This window comes from Saccostrea echinata, unplaced genomic scaffold (genome assembly GCF_033153115.1).
Source record: "Saccostrea echinata isolate AGI-Se365-2 ecotype Australia unplaced genomic scaffold, CSIRO_AGI_Sech_v1 ptg000016l, whole genome shotgun sequence".
Classification (NCBI taxonomy): domain Eukaryota; kingdom Metazoa; phylum Mollusca; class Bivalvia; order Ostreida; family Ostreidae; genus Saccostrea; species Saccostrea echinata.
Genome location: NW_026889765.1, coordinates 24,359,599 through 24,383,230, shown reverse-complemented (window position 1 = coordinate 24,383,230; position 23,632 = coordinate 24,359,599). Strand labels below are relative to the sequence as shown.

At 32.7% G+C, this 23,632-nt stretch overlaps 2 protein-coding genes across 4 annotated transcripts in view; one reads left to right on the top strand and one right to left on the bottom strand.

The window, feature by feature from the left end:
- Nucleotides 1–23,632, bottom strand: part of LOC133188585 (3'-5' exoribonuclease 1-like) — a 291,755-nt gene that overhangs the window by 263,564 nt on the left and 4,559 nt on the right. Inside the window, exon 6 of one of the 2 annotated variants that reach the window (XM_061324068.1) lies at nt 23,074–23,532. In XM_061324068.1, coding sequence (XP_061180052.1) covers nt 23,082–23,532 — 451 coding nt within the window. In that variant the 3' untranslated portion in view covers nt 23,074–23,081. Of the gene's footprint in view, nt 1–22,831; nt 23,533–23,632 lie in introns of those variants that run through there. The other variant, XM_061324067.1, reaches the window with a different exon arrangement.
- On the top strand, nt 10,739–19,762 carry LOC133189040 (mucin-5AC-like). Of its 2 annotated transcripts, XM_061324480.1 has the most exons (10): nt 10,739–10,816; nt 11,183–12,247; nt 13,323–13,524; nt 13,960–13,989; nt 14,987–15,109; nt 17,397–17,497; nt 18,405–18,510; nt 18,730–18,903; nt 19,287–19,447; nt 19,638–19,762. In XM_061324480.1, exons 2-10 carry the CDS (start codon nt 11,450–11,452, stop codon nt 19,734–19,736), a joined length of 1,794 nt encoding a protein of 597 aa, XP_061180464.1. In that variant the 5' UTR covers nt 10,739–10,816; nt 11,183–11,449; the 3' UTR covers nt 19,737–19,762. The 2 variants fall into 2 exon arrangements, with proteins under 2 accessions (XP_061180464.1, XP_061180465.1); XM_061324481.1 differs by lacking the exon at nt 10,739–10,816 and having other exon boundaries at nt 11,129–12,247.

The following is a 23,632-nucleotide window of genomic DNA, read 5'->3' as shown; positions in this document are numbered from 1 at the left end:
GATTTTATATCGATGGTGTAATAAAATCTTATGTAACAGATTCTGGGACTTTAGCTCACCTTAGCAAAATTACTGCTTCATTGATCAGTGATTGATGAATCTCAAACTAAATCAGTATCCTTTAAAAATCGTACTTATTATATAATAGCTTATTTGAGTTAGCTTAACGAACATTTTGAACAAAAGAAAGTACATGTACAACAAAACAGAAATAATGTATGCTACAATTATAGTGCAATCATTTATAGAGGAATAAATTACCAATAAGTCCTATTTAACTGTTTTTCAGGCATTTTTTATCAACTCTCAGAATCTGAATGTATTATCTGCAATACTTCCTTCGGAAACTAGAAAGTACGAGGGTTGTCTATTTTTCCATACTTTTCATGGACAATGACGATTTGTCAAAATGACTAGTTCTAAATATACTTATTGTTTAGAAAAAAAATATTTGTTATGAAATCCAAGTCAGACTAGTTTGGTTTTTATTGTACAAAATGAATATTTTTGTAAAAATCGCGGTCTTTTATGGGTCGTAGATAGGCACAGGGTTAAAATGTCATAATTTTGAAATAAAGTATTCTGGTTTAAATGATTATTTTTTATAGAACTATTAAAAGCTTAATAAAAATCTAATGTGTCGCAAATAAAGCGGCTGTCATTTTCTGATATTTTAAGTATCGATTACTATACAGACAGTGAAAATAATAAGCAAAAATCGCAACAAATATGTTTCAAGAATTGACAGAAAAAGCGACGTCGGTCATCCGAAAGGAACAGCGTCCAATCATAAAACTATGTTTTAAATATGGTTGAAACGACGTCAGAGACAAAGTATTGATTCAAACAACCTGAAAGTATTGGAATATATTAAAGTTCATTGATATGAAATTGGTATGTCCGATCTTTTCATGATGTGTACAATTTCGGAGACACTACAAGAAGTGAAAAACCATAGTTATTTGATAGAAATAGGATATCCATATTCATGTCTTATAATAATTCTAGCGCAACGTCGGACTGGGCTGTGCAGTCTGTGCATACGAAGAGTTTGTATTAATGACGCTCGTAAATTATTGTGTATCGTTTTTATTTTTAAAAATTAAATCAATTATGGTTCATCCATAAATATTTTTGCACACATTTGGCAAAATGGCATGGTAAAAAACAATGTAGCTTGTGTCCATAAACATGTGATAAAAATTAAAAATCCATAATTTTTACCTTATTGTGAAATTAGCATTACGTGCGTCTTGCATATACAAGGCATTTACAGCTATAATGTTCTTAAAATGTGTATTGTTTAGATTTTTATATATTTACTAAATCATGGTCTATATTAAAATATTATCGTACACGTTTACCATGCGAACTTAATTAAGAAAATTATAGCATTTCTCCACGAACTTTATGGACAAGCCTGGTATGTTACATGTAAGTAAACTTTCTGATGTTTAGCTATGATTGGTAATTTTACATATCATTTTCTGTCAGTGGTATTTTAACTTTATAACGAGGACGTAGGATATTTCACAGGAGAGCTACGCGAACATTCCAGTATTGTATCTTCGCAAGTCAAAGGCTTTCGGTTCGCAACTGTTCCCATAAACCTTTGGCAGATTACACCAATAAAATTTGGCTTAAATTAGAGACATCTTTTTGGCGTATTATGTAATATAATAATTATGTCTATATTCTAACCAATCAGGTACCAGTTTTCACATTGCAGCTCGGTATTTATTGTAAACAAGAAATAAAGGTGTTAAAAAACAGACAGGGGAAATAAAGAATTCATTAAAGGTTTATCAAGGAACGAAAGTAGAGGTGAGGTGAGAACATATTACATGTGTACATACAACAAAGAGAACAAATCGCTTATATATGAAAGCTGAGCTGTCTATTATTTTAATTGACGTAATGCAACAGCTGTCTTTTCATTGGTCTACGTTGAATATGACATCTACCAATGGTTTGTGGGGAGGGTAGCGACCGAAAGCCCTTGGCTTGCGAAGATTTTCAGTACTACAGTCATAATCGGTCCATATTCTTTTCTCCTATATTGTTCTATTTAGCGAAGGAGCATTGCAATTTGTGACAAGAATGTAGGTATTTTGATATTGCTGTTAAAGTTTAACTGTTAACTTTACTTGTCCTTGTCATTTTTCAGAAAATGTCTGTGGCAAACCAACTTCCCTCTTCACAAGTTTTAAGGTAATCGTAGAAAATTGCTATTGACTGTCATTTTAGGACAGGTTTTCCTCAAATTAATTTTTCATATTCCTAGCACATTACAGGTGATCGCTGCACACTAATATTTGTAAACCGAACAATCTACGCTAGCAGTACATTACACTTGATAATTTTATGATCTCTAAATTGTAGGTGTTACAGTTCTTTGTATAGGCTTGTCAATACTTTCCGATATACAGTCCTTTTTTAAACAAATAACACCAGATGTGACAATTCAAGATTTGTGGACACAATGATTGAGGGATTTTAAACATAAAATATGGATTAATAAACATCACAAACAAATTTCTTTCCTTTGATGTGATAATAAGGAACAGAAATCATGCTCAAAAGTTCAGTTAAACAATACAAACTGTGATCTAAGCAAACACATACCTCTGAAAAAATTATATGTTGGATCAGTTGCCATGGAGGAGAAAGCATCTCCTGTTGACATTCACTCCCGCCTGTGACACTTTTCACGATCGGGTAAACGGAGTAATCCGTAGATAATTCAATCTATTTTAAAACTTTCCATGTTAGATCCGCTTGCATACTCGCTATACTATCGAGTATGCGAACAGATCTAAAGTCTAATCTTAAATAGATTTTATACAATTCAGTTTGAAATCAATGGCCTAACATCTTTTATTAAAGACATCAGTCAACATTCGACTTATTTACAGAATGATTGCATTTTCGACAAAGTCGCTGTATCAGCCATAAAATATTTGCGAAATGTTAGCTTTAAACGAAATTTTCGACACCCTTATATCATCAACTTATTTATCCGGCGAAATTTAAATGGGATACTACCGAGTCTATGTTACACAACAAATACTCAATCAATCAACTAATTTGTTGGTAGCCTGCCTCGTTGTAAAATTTGTTTATACATAAATATGCTCTTGCATATCGATCCAATTGGGAGATATAAACCCTATATACAGGTGGTAATGATATATCATACTGCTTCATAAATAAAGTTGAAGTCTCAAATAAATGTGAAATAAAAATGTTGATCGATGTACTCAGGTTTATCATGAAGTTTAGTTGTTAGTTTTAATTCATCACTGTATTTCTCAAGAAAAACATTTAATTATGAAACATTTATTTCGAGTTCAATTTGATAACAAATCAACGTACGAATAAAAATGAATTGTTAACTGATAAAACGTCGTCGATAAAGCAAAATGTTGGATTGAAAGTTTTCTTCTTCTGATGCATATACAAGTTTTGGAATAAATTCTGCTTCATAAGAATATAAAACAGGTCTGCTAATAACGGGGTACAATGAGTACCACTGAGGATTCCAACAGATTGTTGGGAGACCTGGTCTCCGAAGACTACATAAACATCGTCAAAGCAACCTCAGAGTACTCGTGTGTAGAATCAAAATGGTTTTTAACAAAGTAAGTTTGGAGATGACCAATGACAAGGTATGAAAATTTGCAATTCCATTTTAATTGCAGAAGTCGTTGTCTATGAGGTCAAAAAGTCTGGTCTTTGATTATTTATGGGAATGGTTGTGTAAAATGCTGAAAAATTACGTTTTTGTGCTATTGATTTTGGCAATTTTTTGTGATTTCAATTTTTCTTAAAGTTATTTAGAGTTTTTTTTTTCTTTTATTTCCACAATTAATATACACCACTTTTCAATCATTACTAGTCAACCCTAGCTATAAATTATCCCTTATCTATCAGAGGTTCAGAGGTACGGGTCCTGTGAACTTCTCTCTCTTTTTTTTTGGGGGGGGGGGGTCTTTCCTAAAATGCCAAAGCTGGGGAATACACAATAAAAGATTAAGATTCATATACACAGATTTTCATATCTGGCCTGTAGGGACATTGTCGTAAAACAGGGCTTCTAATATCTTTCCACATATTCAAACATAAGTATTCATTGACATGACAGCTAAGATTTATTTTACTTTAACACTGAATAAGCTTGCAAACGCATTTTTAAAAACAGAATTACATGTACACCATTACTGATATCATGTTATCAAATGATGATTAATATGATGTTAAATTGAACAATAAAATGCCCTCTTTGGTTGTTAGTATGGGAATTAATGTTGCTGGTCCGAAAAATAAACAAACAAAAACAAAATACATAACCTGCAATAGCTGCAACATTAATTCCCATACTAACAATTAAAGAAGGACATTTTATTGTTTATATTTTATGTCTGTATAAATAATGATATAAAGGAGGATTAAGTACATTAAATATTGTAATATTGTTATACAAGTCATTTTATTACATTTTCAACAGTGAAATAATGTGATTTATTTATTGAATAAAAGCGGTATTCTCTCACAGTGTGAAAGGATACCAAAATGATATTCTCTCACAGTGTGAAAGGATATCAAAGTAAGTAAAAAATAATTTCTGGCCGTCATAAGAAAGAGATAGTAACTAAGCATCTTGCTAGAGCTAAAACTGCAAGTTTCTTTCCAAATATGTTGCTAAAATCCATGCTATGTAATGTTTTCAATCACACAACTGCTAAGCTATGACGTCTTAACCGCTTAACTATGACGTCAAGCCTATGACACTGTGTTAAGAAAAGACAGAGGCAGAGGGAAAATCAAAGAAAATGTAATAAACAGAAAATTCAATGTTTTGTAGATGAATATGGAATTTATTTCACTCGTGAGACAGGATTTTTTGTTATTTTCACTCGTGCTTCGCACTCGTGAAAATATCAAATAATTCTGTCCCACTCGTGAAATAAATTCCATATTCATCTAAAAACATTGAATATCCTCTATGTATGTTTCATTGATGGAAGAGCCACTGAATCAACAAATCTATATAGGTGGCTTGCTTAGCTTGCTAAAGTACTGATAAACGATCGTGGTTTTCATAAGAAAGGAAAGAGATGATATAGAGTGGGTGTTAATATATCATGTTGAATAATTATGTCCGAGGTTTCTTATAAATACAAATACGATTATGTTGTAAGTATATATAATGCATTTCACATTCACCATTGATTTAACAAAAAATGTTAAATTAATCTATTAGAGTAAGAAATCAATGTACCTGGGGCTCGTTTTACAAAAGAACTTACGACTAAGACCAAAATCTTAACTTAATTGCAAAATCCTGCAAAATTAACGTTTCTGTTAAAAATTGCTGGCATAAAATATCACTCTTTACTCTTTTTTTAAAAGAGATTAAAACCATTTTCAAATAAATGTGAAAAAAAAGTTATTCGCGAAATTTCATTTTGGTCTTATCGTAAGTTCTTTTGTAAAACGGGGCCCAGGTTTCTACCTTAATGTTATATATATGTAGATAATTATTTCATTCTTGTAAATATCAGCTATAATATTTGCATTTGAACCGTGAGTACTAGACATTTGATAGAAGAGGTGTTTGGTAGACAAATTATTAAATGACAAACTGAAAAGTCAGGAGTTGCACGTCGTAACATGGAAACCGCAGTTTTACTATGCTAAAAGTAAGGTTTACGATCGGGCCGGGAAAGAATTAATTCTGTGTCCGCTGTCTTTTGGTGACTCTCGTGTGTGTGAGATGGATAACTCAGTAACTAACAGAAAATCAAATGTGCACAATGTCAAATTTATACTTTGAAGACGCACGATTTTTGAACTTTTCACAAACGCCATGAGCTACGTTTTGACGTTGTCAGTAAAGTTATTTTATAAGACTCGTTTAACTGAGAGTAAAATGTAATTTATATAGAGATCTTCTTGAAATTTCTAAGTAGCATAATTCAAAAAATATTGAATATGGTGCATGGCAGTTTTCAACTTTATATCAGTGAAGTGAAAAATATTACCGTTTTTCTGGGACAACCCTCGAACATTATGCATAACAAATATAGGTGAAGAAATGCAGCAAAGAATACTAATCGTGAACAGGGCAAAAAAACGGGGACCTCTGGAAACACCAGAGGTCGGATCAGGTGACTAGGTCAATTAAACTTCCCCTGTCGACCGGTCACAGCTATAAGCCCTATATGTACTGATCATGTAAACGAAGCAATCCGTGGTCTAATGAAGTATAAAAGCATAGACCTAACAATTTAAATGAAACGTGTCGGTCAAAATATGATCCAAAGAAAGGTTGTGTTTTTGCAAATATATCAATTATAACGACCATAGAATTTGCCAAATGGTGACTTTAAACTTGCAATATACTGGTTTTCTTTGATTATTTTACTTTGCATAGATTGTAATTTCACTGGAAAGCAACCTCACATGTTTGTCTCATATTTTGATCAAACAATAAATACTTTTTTGTTTTAGTATTCTAGTAGTTTTTTTTTCCTGGATTAGTTTGAAAGAAGGTCATTAGCTTTCAAGGAATTCAATTTTGTCTTTTCTAAGAAATTTCTTCTTGATAAACAGTTCAAGGTCAAAACTTGAAGAAAAAAAAACAGGTAAGATTACTAAACCCATTCCCCCTAGCAATGTTAAATGAAAAGTATTAAAAATATAATTATATTTGTGAGTTCAAAATTCAGATATTGCGGAGAGGGAAGTTTTACGTAATATTGAGATAAACATTTCACTTATATCAATGAGTGCTTTTTCCTTGTGGAAGAAGAAAATCTTGGCAAATTGAAAACCAAGTATAAACAAGAACTAAAACTGCATTTATTTTGTTTATTGATACTTTCATTTTAGTATATATTGCACACTGTCTTTTCCATGGTTTCTATACATATGCATATTATGGCAACACTTTTTTAAATACAAAAAAAATCCTTGTGAGAATATTTGAGCGAATTTTAAAAAAGAATTATCGTAATTTGATTGCGACTTTATTTAGGCATCTGAGAAGCTGACACATTAGTTACCGGTAGACACTGGAACAGCGGTTGTCTGTGTTTAAACTGATTAGATATTCGAGAACAGAAAGTTCAAACGGAGCGAGTCTATTTACTCTTCAGTGCAGAAACTTCAAATATACTAATAGCAAGTATAAGCTATCAGAAGAGGAATAATTTGTGTGTTTTATTTTAGTGCAGTGTATTCATTAATTTTTTTTTTTTTAAAGTGTCATACAAGTTTTCACAGTATGTTTCAATGTCACTTAATTTTTTTCATCCGTTCGAATATCTTACATGTGAATCATCATAATTTATATAAAGACTGAATCCAAGTGGCCACATGTATAATTTGTTCCCTGAATTGGCTGAATTGTTAAGTCTATTTTGGGGGGTTTAAAACATTTATAATAGTGATCATGTCAATAAGAATGTTGGAAAGAAAGATTGAAAGTAAATATTATGCAATGTATTTACTATTTAATACCTATTCATTGAAATTAGACATCAATTATGAAAACGAAACGCAGATTTTATTAAATAAAATAATCATAAATTAAAAATTGATTGCTAGTGTAAACCTTACGATGATACTATTCAATATCCCAGAAATCATACTTCTTTGTAAAGAAAGCAGCTTTTTTATCAAAAGGTTTTGATCACCTAAATAGTTTGTAACTAATTCTCATATAAGACAAATTCTTTGACAGTAATCAAAAACTGACTGTGCACGGCTGCCAATTTTGCAATTTATTGCACGTGTCCACGTCTCTGTAACGATTATGTTGTCACCGCACTGGTGAATTTATCGTCGGTTTTACGATCGCGACATAGAACCGTGTAACTTTCGCCAATATTGCATTACTGGTCATGCTGAATAATGGCTTTAAGAAAAAAATTGCGGTAAGAATATTTGTTATTATAAATTATTTGAAAATTGATTTGGAAATTTTCCGCAACGTTTGCTTAGCCATAATTTTTACACTCCATCCGACGTTTGAATGTTCTTAAATATTTTTATAGACTGGAACTGTATGTGATTAGGTAATGAAAGAAATGACTAGACATTGCGAAAGATGCTATATAAATTTTATGTTTTCATTTCCACTGCTTCCAAGAGGTTTTGGTTAATTGACTTCAGATCTACTTTCAAAAACAAAAGAAAAGGAAATGCTTGAAGGTAAAGGTACTAGTAACTTGCAAAACAAAACAAAAAATTGGAATCTTTTTAAAAGTGGAAAAATAAAAACTTATTTAGGTCTTTTTTTTCAAATGATAGGATTTTTGGATTATAAAAAACCTGTAAATACATGAATGTCACCAAATTCCTATTCTTAGAAATGATTTAGTTGCTTTATCTTATTGGTTGTGCAATATATTTTATCATAAGTGGTTTTTACAATGGATTTTTATGTACTAGAAAATGCCCTCTTCAAGAGGAAATGACAGATTTTCAAACAGACTCACCTTACTGGATATCGTTCATAGATATCGAAAAACCATTGTGTGTGTGTATATATATATATATATATATATATATATATATATATATATATATATATATATATATATATATATATATATATATCGGTTTGTCGATTTTATTCTGTCTTTTCTTGTGTTCTGTAGATGTGGTTGCATGGCTTTACACTAACAATATATAACAGCAAAACAGTTAATATTTCCATTCTATTTGTTTTCTCTGTGATAACTCTTTGAAAGTTGGGAGAGTTGATTTTTTGATCATTCTACCGGAATGCAAATTTCGCCAAGCGAAAGGTCAGGAGCTAAGAAGGTCTAATATGCATGTAAATCTCGTGCGGCTGTCTTTGTGTTTGACGTCAGTGGGCGGGGACTATTGAAAATGACATGTGAGGCCTCGTGTAATTTAAATCTATTAGTCTACATTTTTTAAAATCTAAATTTACAATTTTATTTCACAATGAAATGGAATTCGATAGTTGGAAACGTGGGATAATTCATGCATAACGGGCTTCGCCCGTTATGCAAATTATCCCATGTTTCCAACTATCGTTGATGCCCTGGCATACTCTACTAACTAGACAGTGATTCCTTAAATATTGTCTAATTTACGAAAAAAGAGGTCAGATTAAGAGCGAAATAATAAAACTGTACAAAGTTTACAAATGTTCAATTTATCATTGATCTCAAGATCTAAGTTCATTTCCTAACCAAATGACCGTGATACCTGCAGAATATATTCATTTTGCAATCACTTTGTCAGTGATGAGTTGCATTTACGTAATAACGTTTCTTTGTAGTTGCATCTAATCAATTTACTGAAATTATTTCATCATTTTGCAATCATCTTGTTAGTCTTCTTAAATGTTCAAAATAGATATGATTTACAAGTGATAAGCTTAAGTTTGAATCCTAAATTAACCTGTCATATTTAACAATGATTTAATTTTGTTTGTATTCTAGCCTCTGATTGGTTAATATCCAAAAAGGAACACAAATTATTTCTGTATAACCTGGTTTGGTATGGGGACACACCCCCTTGACAACCAGCTGAATCATCTATATCCATAAAATCCTGTCATTTCCAGTCCTCGGGACTCATGGAAAATTCCAGATTTAATAAATGTACTTTTAAATTTCAAACGATAATTCGATCTTACCACATGTAACCAAACAACATGGCTGCTAGGCCTATGTATCAGTTTTTACCTCCTCTCGATTCCCATCACTTCCGTTACTTCCGTTACTACGGTTGTATTATTGAGCGGCAAATTTGAACTAATAAAAAGTAACAAAATTTTACACCCATAGTTATTTAATGATTTTAAAATTAAATTATAAGGAATGACTCTAATTCTTGGCCAAATTATTCGAGTATAACCTGGTTTGGGTCAGTTTACGCTGTTTTATAATCCGCTTCGCGGATTATAAAGCGTAAACTGACCCAAACCAGGTTATACTCGAATAATTTGGCCAAGAATTAGAGTCATTCCTAAAATAGAAAACAACCTCAATTTAGTAGAAAGATATTAAAAGTAACTAACAAACAAAAAGTGGTTGGCACAATCCACCAAGAAAGGGTAAAAAAAAAAAAACCTATCACGTGGGGTATTAATACATGTAGTTTATGAATAATTATAATCAATCATGCAAACAGTTAATTGTTAAAATGTTTGAAGAAAAAAAAGTTGTTTAAAAAAGAATAAAATCCGTGTGTTTTATCTTTTTGATATGGATTGTGGAGTCCCAACCCACCTACATGCATGTACCTATCCACACACTCTCTCCACTCATGACCCACCAAAAAACAATTGATCCTATCATACATTTACAGATATAAAACTATTGGACGCCCTGAACAGATGCAATTTAAAAAAAAAAAAAAAAAAAAAAAAGTTCAGTAGATCGTCTGCTGACATTTTCTTTATTTTGTTTTAAATATCAAAAGACTAAACATTACGTCACACAAATTATTATCAAGAAAACGGATTTTCTAATTAATGTACGAAGCACGTTATATTTGCGGACTTAAAAAATTAGGTAAGAATTTTGCAAATTATCACAAAAGGTGAATCAATTAATAAAAAGACATCCGCCTTTTATTAAATGACTTCCATATGAAGAGATAGAGGGGAAAAAAAGGTTAAAATTATGCATTTATCTTAGTAAATAGCGTAACACGTGTTTGTTTTATATGTGTTATAACTAACAACATTCTTTCTTGCTTGTTTTCGTCTCGAAATAATGGATATATCGTTCAGGATTTGAATGATCTCTACATGTAATACATTTCAAGGGTTTGTATGACGTATTATCTGATGAGCTGTGCTTAATTTGTCTCTTTTGTAAGAAAATAAAATTTCTCAGAAAGTTACATGAAATATTTTATTACTGAAATGCATTATGTTCAATCAATATAATATTTTCCCACTGATTTTATATTTGCTAATCGATGTGTTTTGATTGACTTCCGATTGCTTAAAAACTAAACGTACGCTTAAGTCCACATAGTTACGTTTATTTCAATCATGACATCAAAGACAAATGATGAACATGAAGATCGATTTCAAGCCGCGCTAATGACACGAAATCAACAACACAAGGTATGGGTCATACAAGAACTAAAAACTTTAAAATTCACGTTATATTCTTGTTTCTTATAGAATCTCCTACAGACGAATAGAGGAAAAGACCGTTATTTCTAGGTATAGGACCGTTGTTTCCGCATTGTGATATTTGCCAACAGAAAAAGAAAACATAAAAGAGAAAACACAGGAAGACATCCATTATACCAGTGGTCGCTACTTTATTGAGGACTTAATGGCAATGTGATACTTTCCTTAAGGAAATCTAGTTTCGGTAGACACTGTTCTATTCATATAAAAAGGATTAGAGGAATTAAAGTTTGGGTTTTTTTTAATTCATGCAAAATGGATCTTAATTTTGCGATGGTATTACTTTTATGTTTTGACGTTGGAGTAGTCGGACAAATGCTTATAAGGGGCATACCGACTGTGAACAACTTACCAGTATCTCAAAACAGAGGGACACTGCCCCCTACCGGTGCTTCTACTGTGAACGGAGCTCCTGTTCCTCCTGGTGGCGTTATACCTCCACCAAGCACATCGTTTACAACAGCTCCAAGTCAGTCTCCCACTCCGCCACCGTGGCTCTCAGTTCAAAATGGCGGAAATCTTCCCGCAATGCCTTCAGCGCCATCTAGTTCTACTCCTTCTATTACTTTTGTCTCCGTCTCTGGATCGTTCCCTTCTGTTTCAATTCCAGACCAAGGATTTGATGATCATTACGTCACAATCAAATCAATGTTTGATACTTATTACCCCAATGTACCCCCTCTTCGGAGGGCCGAGAATCGACCCACTCTACAAATTTTCCAAGGAGATACTGGGGTAGCAGGAACGGCTGTTGTGTCCGACGATCCGAGTACGATATACGTTCAGTACGCTCTACCGCAACAAAGCGCGTTAGCGTATTTACCCTTTACGAGTGACAATTCAAGGAGACTGGCATACCCAGAAAAGCCTATATATTTGCCATACCCTCAGTTAGCTGTGCGTATTCCTACCACAGGGGAAATTTTCCCGGTCTATATACCCTTCCAGCCCAACGAAAATCGACGGAAAGGAGAAGAACCGGAAATGTTTATACCATCAATAGTCCCCGGAAGTAATCTACCACTGTACGAGGCAGCTGTGCCAGCTGTACCGGTTTGTATTTTAAATGCCTCCTCCCCCCCCCCCCCCCCCAAAAAAAATATATCTTTCTTTTAAAAAAAAACTCCATGCATGATTTATGAGAATTGAAACTACATGTATAATTGAATGCACATAGCTTATCTGTAATACTTTTAGGAAATGTCTTTTTAATTAGTAAGCTATAATTCTCAGTACTTAAAAATAGCTGAATCTCTCGCTTTTCATCAATTTTGTTGTAATCAAAGAAATAAAGTTATATGATACTAAATTTCTCTTACAGGTTAAGTACACAACTTACTAATACGCATGTAAAATATATTCTTGCATTTTAATATAGATAATTTTAAGAATTCTAGAATATTATAAGCCCTGGCCATTACTGACGCACAATACATGTATTACATGACCTTATTCTTGTATGCGCGATTGTTAAAAAATTAGATGTCTTCCCATCAATGAATATAGGTAACGGTGGTCATGTATTTTATGTCAAAAGCGCGTGACAATGTCATAAAACAATTATTGTGTTATATCTTTATGCACACCACCTGTTCTCAGTTAATATGCAATAAATGTTGTAAGGTTTAGCGAGCCAATATGGGATGACACAAAGTTAAGGTCAAGATTTTACCTTATGTTATAAATAATCTATTTCACTGCATTAAGTTTTGATTTACCGATATGTCGATCTGGGTTTTTAAAAATTATCTATTGAAAAAAAAGGCATTAAAAGTATAATTTTTTCATTAGATTTTTTTTTCTCTTTTGTATTGGGGGGGGGGGGGCATAATCTAGTTGATATTTTATGAAATAAAGAAATATTATCTTGATTTTTAGGAAATTATATAGATGTTATGTCTCCAAATATTAGAAAAATACTGTCCTGGTTCACACTTATCGTGTCAGCATCTATGTCTTCGTAGACAACAAATTGAATAAATATTTTTATAGCACAAACAGACAGAAATTGTAAAAATATTTCTTTCCTAATTACCCCGTTGTAAATAAATGAATCTTATAAAATTTGATCCCAATTAGGTATCCAAATAAGATACTTCGAAATCTTTTTTTTTTTTTCATACTGCAGACAACTTCCTCAACAAATGCTCAGCTTCGAAGTGAAACTAACAATGGTAACATACCTACGCAGCAGTCTAACTCTGGTCCAAGCTCCCAGCAACAAACTACAAACTCACAAACAACCTTGGAGACAAAGGCTGCAGTGCAACAAGAAGTGTCCCCTGAGAAACCTGGTCCTGAATCTAGTAACCTAGTTATGTCTTTAGAGGGTAAGCTCCCGATAGAATAAAAACTATTTTTAACATGTATTTTTTAAAGTAAGTTAAAGAACATATAACATTTTTTCACATTGCAAAGTGAAAAAAGTTGCCGATTTATAATGCGATATTAAAGCTATACGGTAAGTTTAGTAAAAAGATCAAAAATTGAAGACAAAGTACGTACATGTATATGACACCTAAGCCTTTGATTTCCCTGTTGGCATACAAACACTCATCTGGTTCAAACTTCTTGTTTTCTCAGATTCATATCGCAAGGATAAGGAGCGGGTGTCAACTAACTAAAATGACTAAATCATTATGACATTTAGGCTTTCGCCAAGATTCATTTAGTACTTGTTTGTGTCAAAATGAAACCAATACTGAGTATTTACATAAAGTAGCACACATAATTATGTTAAATATTTTCTTAAATTTGCATTTCAGGACAGTCTCCGAAATGGACAGACCTCCGAAGTAAGTTTTATATGTACTAGACGATATTTACTAAATTAAGTACATGTATAAATACTTGATAGAGAGAAAATTGTATATAATGGAAAACAGTTACTGTTAGTAGAAAATATTTTGATCGATAATGAAGAAAATTCTTCAAGCCGAAAAGCCCATCAGAACATGAAGGACGTATCCTGCTTTCTGTGGAAAAATAAACGGTGAAAGCCCCTCATTTGTTTCATAGAAATGTGCATTTGATATGTTTATTCAGAGACACTTATTAGCGTAAAAGATATTAAGTTCGCCTTAGTATATAATTAAATACTTAACAGAATATCCTGAAGGAATACTTTTATTTCAAACATTAATTTCAAGATACATTAACCTAATACGTTGAACTTTAATCCATAAAAAATACTACATATAAAAACCAAAATAATATCTGACATTTATACTAATAATTTATTAACAGCGGATGTTTGTGGTTATAAAAAAAAGATTTAATATCATGTCATTTTCCTGGAAATGTCGCACTGCAATATACAGAGGCACCTGCTCGGTCAACAGGTAGTTAATATCAAGGACATTTATGAAGAAATAAGCCATGTATATTCCACAAAGGGGAAAAGGAGTTTTAGAAAGCAATTTGAGAGTTACTTGAGAGGAAGAGGGAAGGGGGTCTAACTCCTACCCTTTGATGTGGACAAAATACATTCAATCAATTGCTTAACTGTTTCGCGTGCGAAAAATATACGCAAGTTTTGCCACATTCTTCTTTTTTTTTCTTAGCACCAAACCATATTTATTAAGTATGTGCTCTTAATCAAATTCGGATGGATTTCAACCTGACGAATCACAAATAAAAAATTAGTTTACAGTATTTGTTGAATTTAATTTCAAACTCTTTAAACAGTTTTTCCACTAAATATCATTAATTAATAAAGACGCTTTGTAAAAATAAAATAAATCCAAAAATATATGGTGTTTTTTCCCTTAAATGTTCTCACCTTTTTCCTAGTTACATGGGACTACAACTCTACACGTCCAAGCTTCAACACAAACCCTTCTGCCTTCGCACAACTTCCATTAAGAGAATCAGATGCCATTTTAGAAGGCTTCACAATGCTTTCTGACTGTTCAGGTAATTCAAGTGAACATATATTATTTTATCATTGAACTTAGAAGTTGCAAAAGAATATGGTTTACATAAAACATATATTGGAGAAACTGTGTAAATAAGGAATAATAGGGTTAAAATAAACAGAACTGTGATTTAAAAAGTCTTATAATCGACTTAATTTATATGTCAATTTTATATTATCTTCAATATTCGCAAATCAAAAAGCATGGATCACCGAGACTATTTGTAAAATCAATACAAAAAGATTCTATCATATTGAAAGAAAGAAAACAGGGTCGTTACTTGAAGAAAATTTGAATTCATTATATCAATGATTTTAAAGATATGCCTCATAAACAATGCAAACAATATGGAGATAACATGCAATAGAATTAGGATTAAAAGTTAACCTGTTTAAGTATCTGTGCCGATAGGAACGGTATTTCAATCAACATTCATTGATTGATGTAATGTGACATTTCCTGCTTACAAAACGATAAATCAAATGACGAATTTGTAAACACCCATTATTTGATTAATTACACGGTAAATACATAATGAAAAAAAAACACTTTAAAATAGAATTTTATTCAACGCAATGTACTAATAATTAAATCTTGAATCAATATAAATTTTGTAAAATTAATGAATTCAACCCTCCTTTTTAAAAAAATAAAGATCAAGACAAACATCTGAAAATTTTGCTGCGAAATGTGAACGGTTTACCAAACCTAGGTACATCCTGTTCAATTTAATTAAAGTTCAACTCCTTAACGAGGTTCGCTCCTGAGCTTTTGAGCAGATTTATATCTTAACCTATATTTCAAAAATTCTGCATAAAGTTTTAATTCTTACAATAAATTTGGATTCTACAATGCAAATTAAACAATATTCAGTTAAAACTCCATGATTAAATTCCATACCAAAGGCATTAAGCGAGGAACTATATTTTGTGGCGGAAGGTTTTTTCGAAGAAAATGATCATTATTTCTTTTTCGAAGTATTTAAAGTATGTTAAGTTTGGATTCCTATTTTTCCATGCAGCCTGCACACAGAGTTATTTTGTGCAGTGAACTGTTTTATACTGGTCCTAAATTATATATCAAATAAACTGTCATGGATTCTATCATCATATTTGATAAATATAGCAAATATATTGTGAAAAATCAAGAAAAAATAGCCCTAATTTAAGCTTAAAATCGGCACTTTTTTAGTAATATCTAAAAATTAACATCACAGACACCCACTTTTTATTTTCTTTTCTGAATATACAAGATACTTTTAACCATTCTTCTTAAATTCAGTAAAATGTCATTACTTTCAAATTATTTTTTTTTTGCTTGTTAAATTTTTTAATGCCAGAAAAATGAATTTTTTTGAGTGCAAAAAGGTCAAGTAATTGAACATGCGGAGTAATTTGAAATTTTTTTCATTGTCACAAATTTTAATGTGTCTATTCAAGATGAAATAAGGCTGTGTTTGTTCCCATAATTTATTTGAATAAAAAATATTGGAGGAAAAACTTTAAAAATTGATTTATGTGTAAGACGTATTTACAGTGCAAAAAGGTCAAACTAAATGCTCTGTAGCGCCAAAAGTAGTCCGAAATATCTGACGTTTTTCTGGCTTTTTTCATGATTTGATAATTTACGTGCCAGGAAAACGTCAGAACCGGCGCCATTACTTAAACTGGGAATTCGCCGCCTCCAACCGGAGGCGGCATTCTCGGGTTGATTTTCGATACTTGCGATCCGAATTAAATGTCAAACTCACATCTTATCAATAGTACAATACTTTTAGTACTCATCAACATCGTTTTCATGGTTCGTTTTTAAAAAATACAATCCGATGAAAACATTTTATCTGACTGTCGAGATTTGTTTTCATTTTGTGCATTTTAACATTTTTAAAGTCCTGTATAATGTGGAGTGGTGTTTTCTTTTCATCGATATTGGTGAGTACTAGAAGCATTGTGCTATTGATAAACTGTGAGTTCGGCATTTAATTCGGTTCGCCAGTATCGAAAATCAACTCTGGTTGGAGAAGGCGAAATTTCCAGTTTTCGTAATGGCGCCGGTTCTGACGTTTTCCTGGCTCGTAAAATATCAAATCATGAAAAAAGCCAGGAAAACGTCAGATATTTCGGACTACGCCAAAAGAAGCGCATTGACCCCCATTTTTTGTTTTGATTTTTAATTAAGCTATGTGTATAAATTCTAAAAATATACTTGATAAAAAATTCTCATTACTTTTGAAGGCAGGATCCAACCTCCTTAATGTACAATGGTACTAATTTTGCTACTTTTAGGATCCGTCAACTTTATTGGCAAGCGCTATTGGAGAAACAACGATCCAGCTGTGGTACTCATTTACGATTCTCAGGGTCTTATTGCGGGTCTTCAAACGGGGGTAAGGACTATAAACAAGTAATATGTCCATAGAATATGAATGCCCGCGTTCAAAGGTAAATGGAAAGAAATGCAACTTGTTTCTTTGATATGAGCTTTCCAAAATAGTACAACATAATGGATGAAAATAATACGAATCTGTGTATTAAGCTTCAGAGTTTCTTTGAAACTTGTAGAAAAGGGGGAAAAAAAGATGTGAAGCCAAGGTTACATATTTACATTTGCTGTGTTTTTCTCCTATGCCAACTGTGAAATTGATTTGAAAGTCATTTTGTGTATACTCACGAGTAGAAATATACACGGTGAAACTCGCGCTAAAGTGACGTCACAATGAGGCTACAGACGTAAATAAAAATGTAATGATATAGGGCAGTGAGAAATTCAAATATTGAGTATATTATTTGTGCTTTTAAACTTGTAAGATGTAAATATAAGGAATGTTTTTAAGTTTAGTGTGAATTATTGGTGTGTACATGTAAATCACACAGACTTGCACGTAGGCATATTTTTCATGAAGCGCTAGCGCGTTTCATGAAATATGCCTACGTGACAAGTCTGTGTGATTTACACGGTATAATCAATAACTCACACAAAACTTAAAAACATTCCTTAATTATACAGGAGATCAAGGTCATAAAAGAATATGTATATTTCAGTGCAAAACAAGGTCAAAGTTGTACAGGAAGGCAAGATCATATATATCGAAAACATTTGAATTGGCTTTTTGTATTGTATATAAGAACCTGCAATGTATTTGTGTATGGGATTTTGTGAAAAATATCTTGAACAGGCCCTTTTCCCCCCGAAATTAAGCTAACTAAAGGTGGGACGGATATGACGTAAACTATATGTGTGACCATTCATAGGATTGTGCAAAAATTCTATTTTTTTTTTTTTCATGTTTGCAGATCCCAGATAATTTGTCCAATGGCTATCCAACAAGAAATCTGAAGCCCCGCCCATTTGTCCAAGAAGGAAACCTACTCTTCGTTACCGCATATTTCATGGAACCCTGTAAGATTTTGAAATGTGAAGAAGTGTGCCAAAATTATACAATTTGGATGAGAAAAAAAATACCAGATATTACATTTTTCACTTAAAAACATTAAAAAAAAAAATCAGTTAAGACCTGCAAGTGAGACAAATTAAGTATGTACATGTATGTAAACTTGCAAAAATTGTATAGGACACTTTGACAGTTGTTTGCAAGTATAGTATTTTTTTTTACTACAGCGAAAATATGTGCCTCTACAAGAACAGAGTCTCAGCTGGTATCGGAGGGGATAGGAACGGGGTTGTATTTCCAGAATGGACCAAATCCCATGTCCGATTCCGTTCCTGTGCCCATAGACGAAACTACAATTAGGGAGACCCTCTGGGGACAGGGACAGTGTATGCCAAGATTAGGTAGGTTATATCCTCGTGGGGGGGGGGGGTGTTACTTGTCCAATCATATAACTGTAGAATCCATTTTTTTTTCACGAAATACCTCATTATCTCGAACTTCATAGGACCGAGAAAAACTTCGAGATATCCGAGGATTCGAGATATCCAGGGTAAATTACTTAAAGAAATAAGGGGTTTGGACTTCCAATTCACTTAGACATATCCATGGTATTCGAAATTTCAGTGTTCGAGATCCCGAAGTTCAACTGTATTTAAAATTTATATTTCTTGGAAAGAACTTCCTCTAATGCGGGCATAGAATTGTGATGAACTTAGAAGAAGTATTGTACTTCTTTTTTCTTTATTTATACAAATATATCCATTGCTTTATTTGATGATGATAGGTAACCAGTACCATTTTAATGTCCGACGAGATATGTACTGCGAGGAACTGGCGCCATTTTACTTGATGTATGACAGAGGTAAACTGGTGGCCTTTTCCTGGTTCTTTGTGTCTGATGTGCGGTCACCAGTTTTTGAGAAAATCCCACCAACAATGTATTCAGTAAGACACTAATAAACTATACACACTGTAACTTAATATGTTAATTAGGTAATATTGATAGTTTTAAGTCTATATGTTACAGCATAGAAGTACTTCACTTTTTTTCAAGAATAATTGTTTGTCATAAAGCATTATCATATCGAGTGATAGATTAGTATGTAATTCAAAATTTTTACTTTAATTTTTTCAGAAAATGTTCCAAACAGTACCAGAATGCTTGTACAGCATGGGCCAAGTGACGTCACTTCACATATTCCTCACAAACCAATACAATGAAATAAGTTGTTGAGCAACTGAAATAAAAGTTATTTTTTACCTTTGGATGTTACTTTGAAGGAAGTTAGTAAACATGTACCATGTACAGTCATATTAATAAAATCTCGGAAAAAGTATTAATTTTTTTAGTTCGCCTGAAGTTCGTGTACATTTAGATCTTTAGATCTTTTAACTAAAATTAGTTAATAAATTAAATTTATTTTGGTATATTCAATAAAGAATTACGAAATAATAGCTGCCCAGACATCCAGCAGTTATATATGAATTTAACCTCTCGTAATCCTTTAAAGATATGTCCATAAGTCAAGATAAAAGGTGCTTTATGGCATACAGTGAGTCCATGAATGTGATATACATTTAGAGAATTTGTAATTATCATAATACATAAAATGTGTGCTTAACGTATTCATGTGTGTGCACGGTTCATTATCATTATGCATAGTTTATCTCGAGCATTTTCACAATATCAACTGAAGTTTTTTCTAGCAACGACACATCCTCACAACGTCAGAGGTCCTGAGTCAACACGTTGCCGTTTGACCCCTGACAAATTTCATTCGGCATCTTGCGGGCTGACTGCAGCGACGTCTTTCAGGAAAATTACAAATCTTGATAGTTTTTCTTATATCTCAACCAATCATATTAAGCCTTTCGGTGAATAAAACAATGCGTAACACGTCCACTAAGGTGTCAACTGATTCCTTTCTGTTAACATTATCTGTCTACTTCAATTTGATTGGTGCTTCTCAATGAGAGAAGCAAGCCCGAAGATATCGAATGAAATTTGTCAGGAGTCTAGCATTATCTGTGACAAGACGTTTCCGAACATGCTATGATATTTGACCCAGTGACCTTGAGGTTTGACCCTATTTTTTTCAAAAACTTTAACATTGGTAATAGCTTGAATGAGAGAAGACAGGGCGTTCATATTTAGTAAAAGCATTGCCTGTAGCACGAAGTTTCCGAATGTGCTATATGACACTTGACCTGTGACTTTGACCTTCAAGTTTGGCCTTACTTTTCAAAAAAAAAAAAATCATTTCTGCTTACTTTTGAAGGAGAGAAGATATGGCATTCATATTAGACATGTGCATTACCTGTGACAAGACATTTTCAAATGTTTAATGATTTTAAACCCCATGGCTTGACCTTGGAGTTTGACCTAATTTTCATACATTTTAACATTGCATATAACCTCTGAATGACAGAAGATAGGACATTTATATTTATCATATGCATTACCTGTTTCAAGACCTTTCCGAATGCACCCTGGTGTTTTACCTTAAAGTTTAACCTATATTTTTTTTTCAAATTTTATTTACATTGGCAGTAGCTTTTGAATGATAGAAGATATGGATTTCATCTAATGCATGTACATTACCTATGACAACAACTTTCAGAAAAAAACATCATCTTATACTTCGTGACCTTGATCTTTTTCTAATAAAATATCCAAATATGAAACAGATGTGTTGACTCTGTGATGTCTTTTATTTCTAGTTCATAGGAAAATATTATAAGATGTTTGAAGGATACACAAGCAAGATATTTACAATATGCCACAAATAATTGTATCCCAACCACTACGTCACCGAAAAAAGGGGGGTCACAATTATTTGAATTTGCTTATTTGGAATCACAATTAATTGAATTTGCTTATTTGGATTATATTAGGTGGACTGATGCAAGATGGTAATAATTTGGATTATATAAGATGGACTAATGTTAGACTGGTATATCATAATAGCCCGCAAATGATGTTTGGGGGTGTGGAATCACCTCGTCTGTCTGTGCAATCTTGTCTAGGTTATAACATCGTAATAGAGAATCATTTGAAGCTCATACTTGGTACAGAGATTGCTAATGTCCAAATGTTGTGTAATGAAATTGACCCAAAGTCATTCTGGCAAGTTCAAGGTCACCGACAGAAAAAGTATACAATTCCTGTCTGAGTTATATCTTTTTAATAGAGAATCAATGGAACCTCATACTTGGTACAGACATTTTTCATGTCTAGAGGTACACTGTAGTGTCATGATCTTGAGGTCAAAGGCAAAAAAGGTATAAAATTCTTGTTTGGGCTATAACAGCAATGGAGAATCATTGGAACCTCATACTGTGTACAGAAATTGTTTACGATGAGAGGGTGTGTCATTACCATCACCCTAGGTGATTTCGGTAAGTTCAAGGTCACTAATGGAAAAAGTATAAAATTTTCTTCCAAGTTATAACTTTGTAATGTGGAATCATCAGAAACTCATACTTGATATAAAAATTGTTTATAACAAAGACATGTCAAAACCTTCACCCAATGTCATTCTTGCAAGTTCAAGGTCATTGGTAGGAAAAGTACAAAATTCTTGTGGCAATAACCCATTGGAAGCTCATATTTGGTACAGAGATCGCTTATGACCCAAGCATGCCTCACAAACACAACCCAAAGTCATTCTGGCAAGTTCAAGGTCACTGGCAAAAAAGGTATAAAATTCTCGTCCAGACTTTAACTTTGTATATAAATGTAAAATCAGTAGAAGCTCATTATAGCCATACTTGGTACAAAGATGGTTTATGACTTGAGGGGTGTCATGACCTTGAATCAATTAAGCTTGATGTGGCAAATTCAAGGTCAAAGTGTGAAATTCATGACAGGTCTAGAATTTCCTAATGGAAAAACAATTGATGTCCATATTTCACTTACAAATTACTTGTGAGCAGATGGTGTGTCATTTTTTATCCAAGGTTTTTTTTGGCAAGTTTAAGGTCACATTGTCAAAATTTGGACACTAAAAAAAATGCAGTGGGGTGGGGGTGGGGATGGGGGTATTATTCTGTGAGCTTGCAGTACCTCTAGTTTGGATTATATATATGATAGACTGATGTTAGACTGGTAATTATTTGGATTATATTAAATTTGACGGATGTTCGAGACATCTTTACAGATTCCCTTCCAATTTTTTCCCCTCAGCTATCCCAATCCTGGTGTCCTTTAGAGCAACAAAAAATTCTTAAAGGGAGTTGAACTTCATCAATATGAGGATTGTAAATGTTTATGCCAGTGTTGGTCATTTTTAATCCTCTACAGTGTTGGCAATAAAATTTGAGTTCGAGTTGTATTTAAAGGATATATTTTTTTCCAATTTCTTAAATGACACAACATGCACAAATGAAGCATACATTTAAAGACAACATTGAAATGCAACATTTGACATCCTTTATCTAATATAAATATTTCTTGCCACCAGATCCACTGTATCCAGAACATCATAAACATAATGTTCAACATTTCATATCAGACAACCAAACATCTTCATCATCAAGTTGCTAGCACTTTGGATTAAAGACAATCATACAAAACTATTCATGCTGACTGTAATTTGTGGTATTCCAATAAATCTTGATTCTCTTCAACAAAGTTCTTGGATTCTAACTTAAGTGCTTCTAGTCTCTGTTCAATTTCCTCCTTTGACCTAGTTTTATTGTCACCACCCCAAGATCCATTTTCTCTGGAACCCTTAGGCCCAGGTGGAGGTTGTGCCACATGCAGAAATTCGTTTTTCACCAAATCACAGCCATCCTCCAAAAGCTGAATAGCAATCTTGGCTATATTCCTGGAATCATGTAATCCACAGTGCTGTGTTCCTTCAAATTTAAGTCCCAGATTTATCAACATTTCTTCCAGGTTCATACGTTTACAAGAATAGTGGCTTGAATAAGCTTTGCGAATGTTTATCCACTTTTTTCCCCAATGAGGGAAGGTTATCTTGCTCAAATTACATTGCATTTGAAGAAAACGACTCATATCCCATGGTCTGTTAAAAAACAAATAAACATCATGATTCAATTAATAATTAATAAGGAAGAATTAATTTCAACAAACTATATTTCATGAAATTTGATTCATCTGACCTC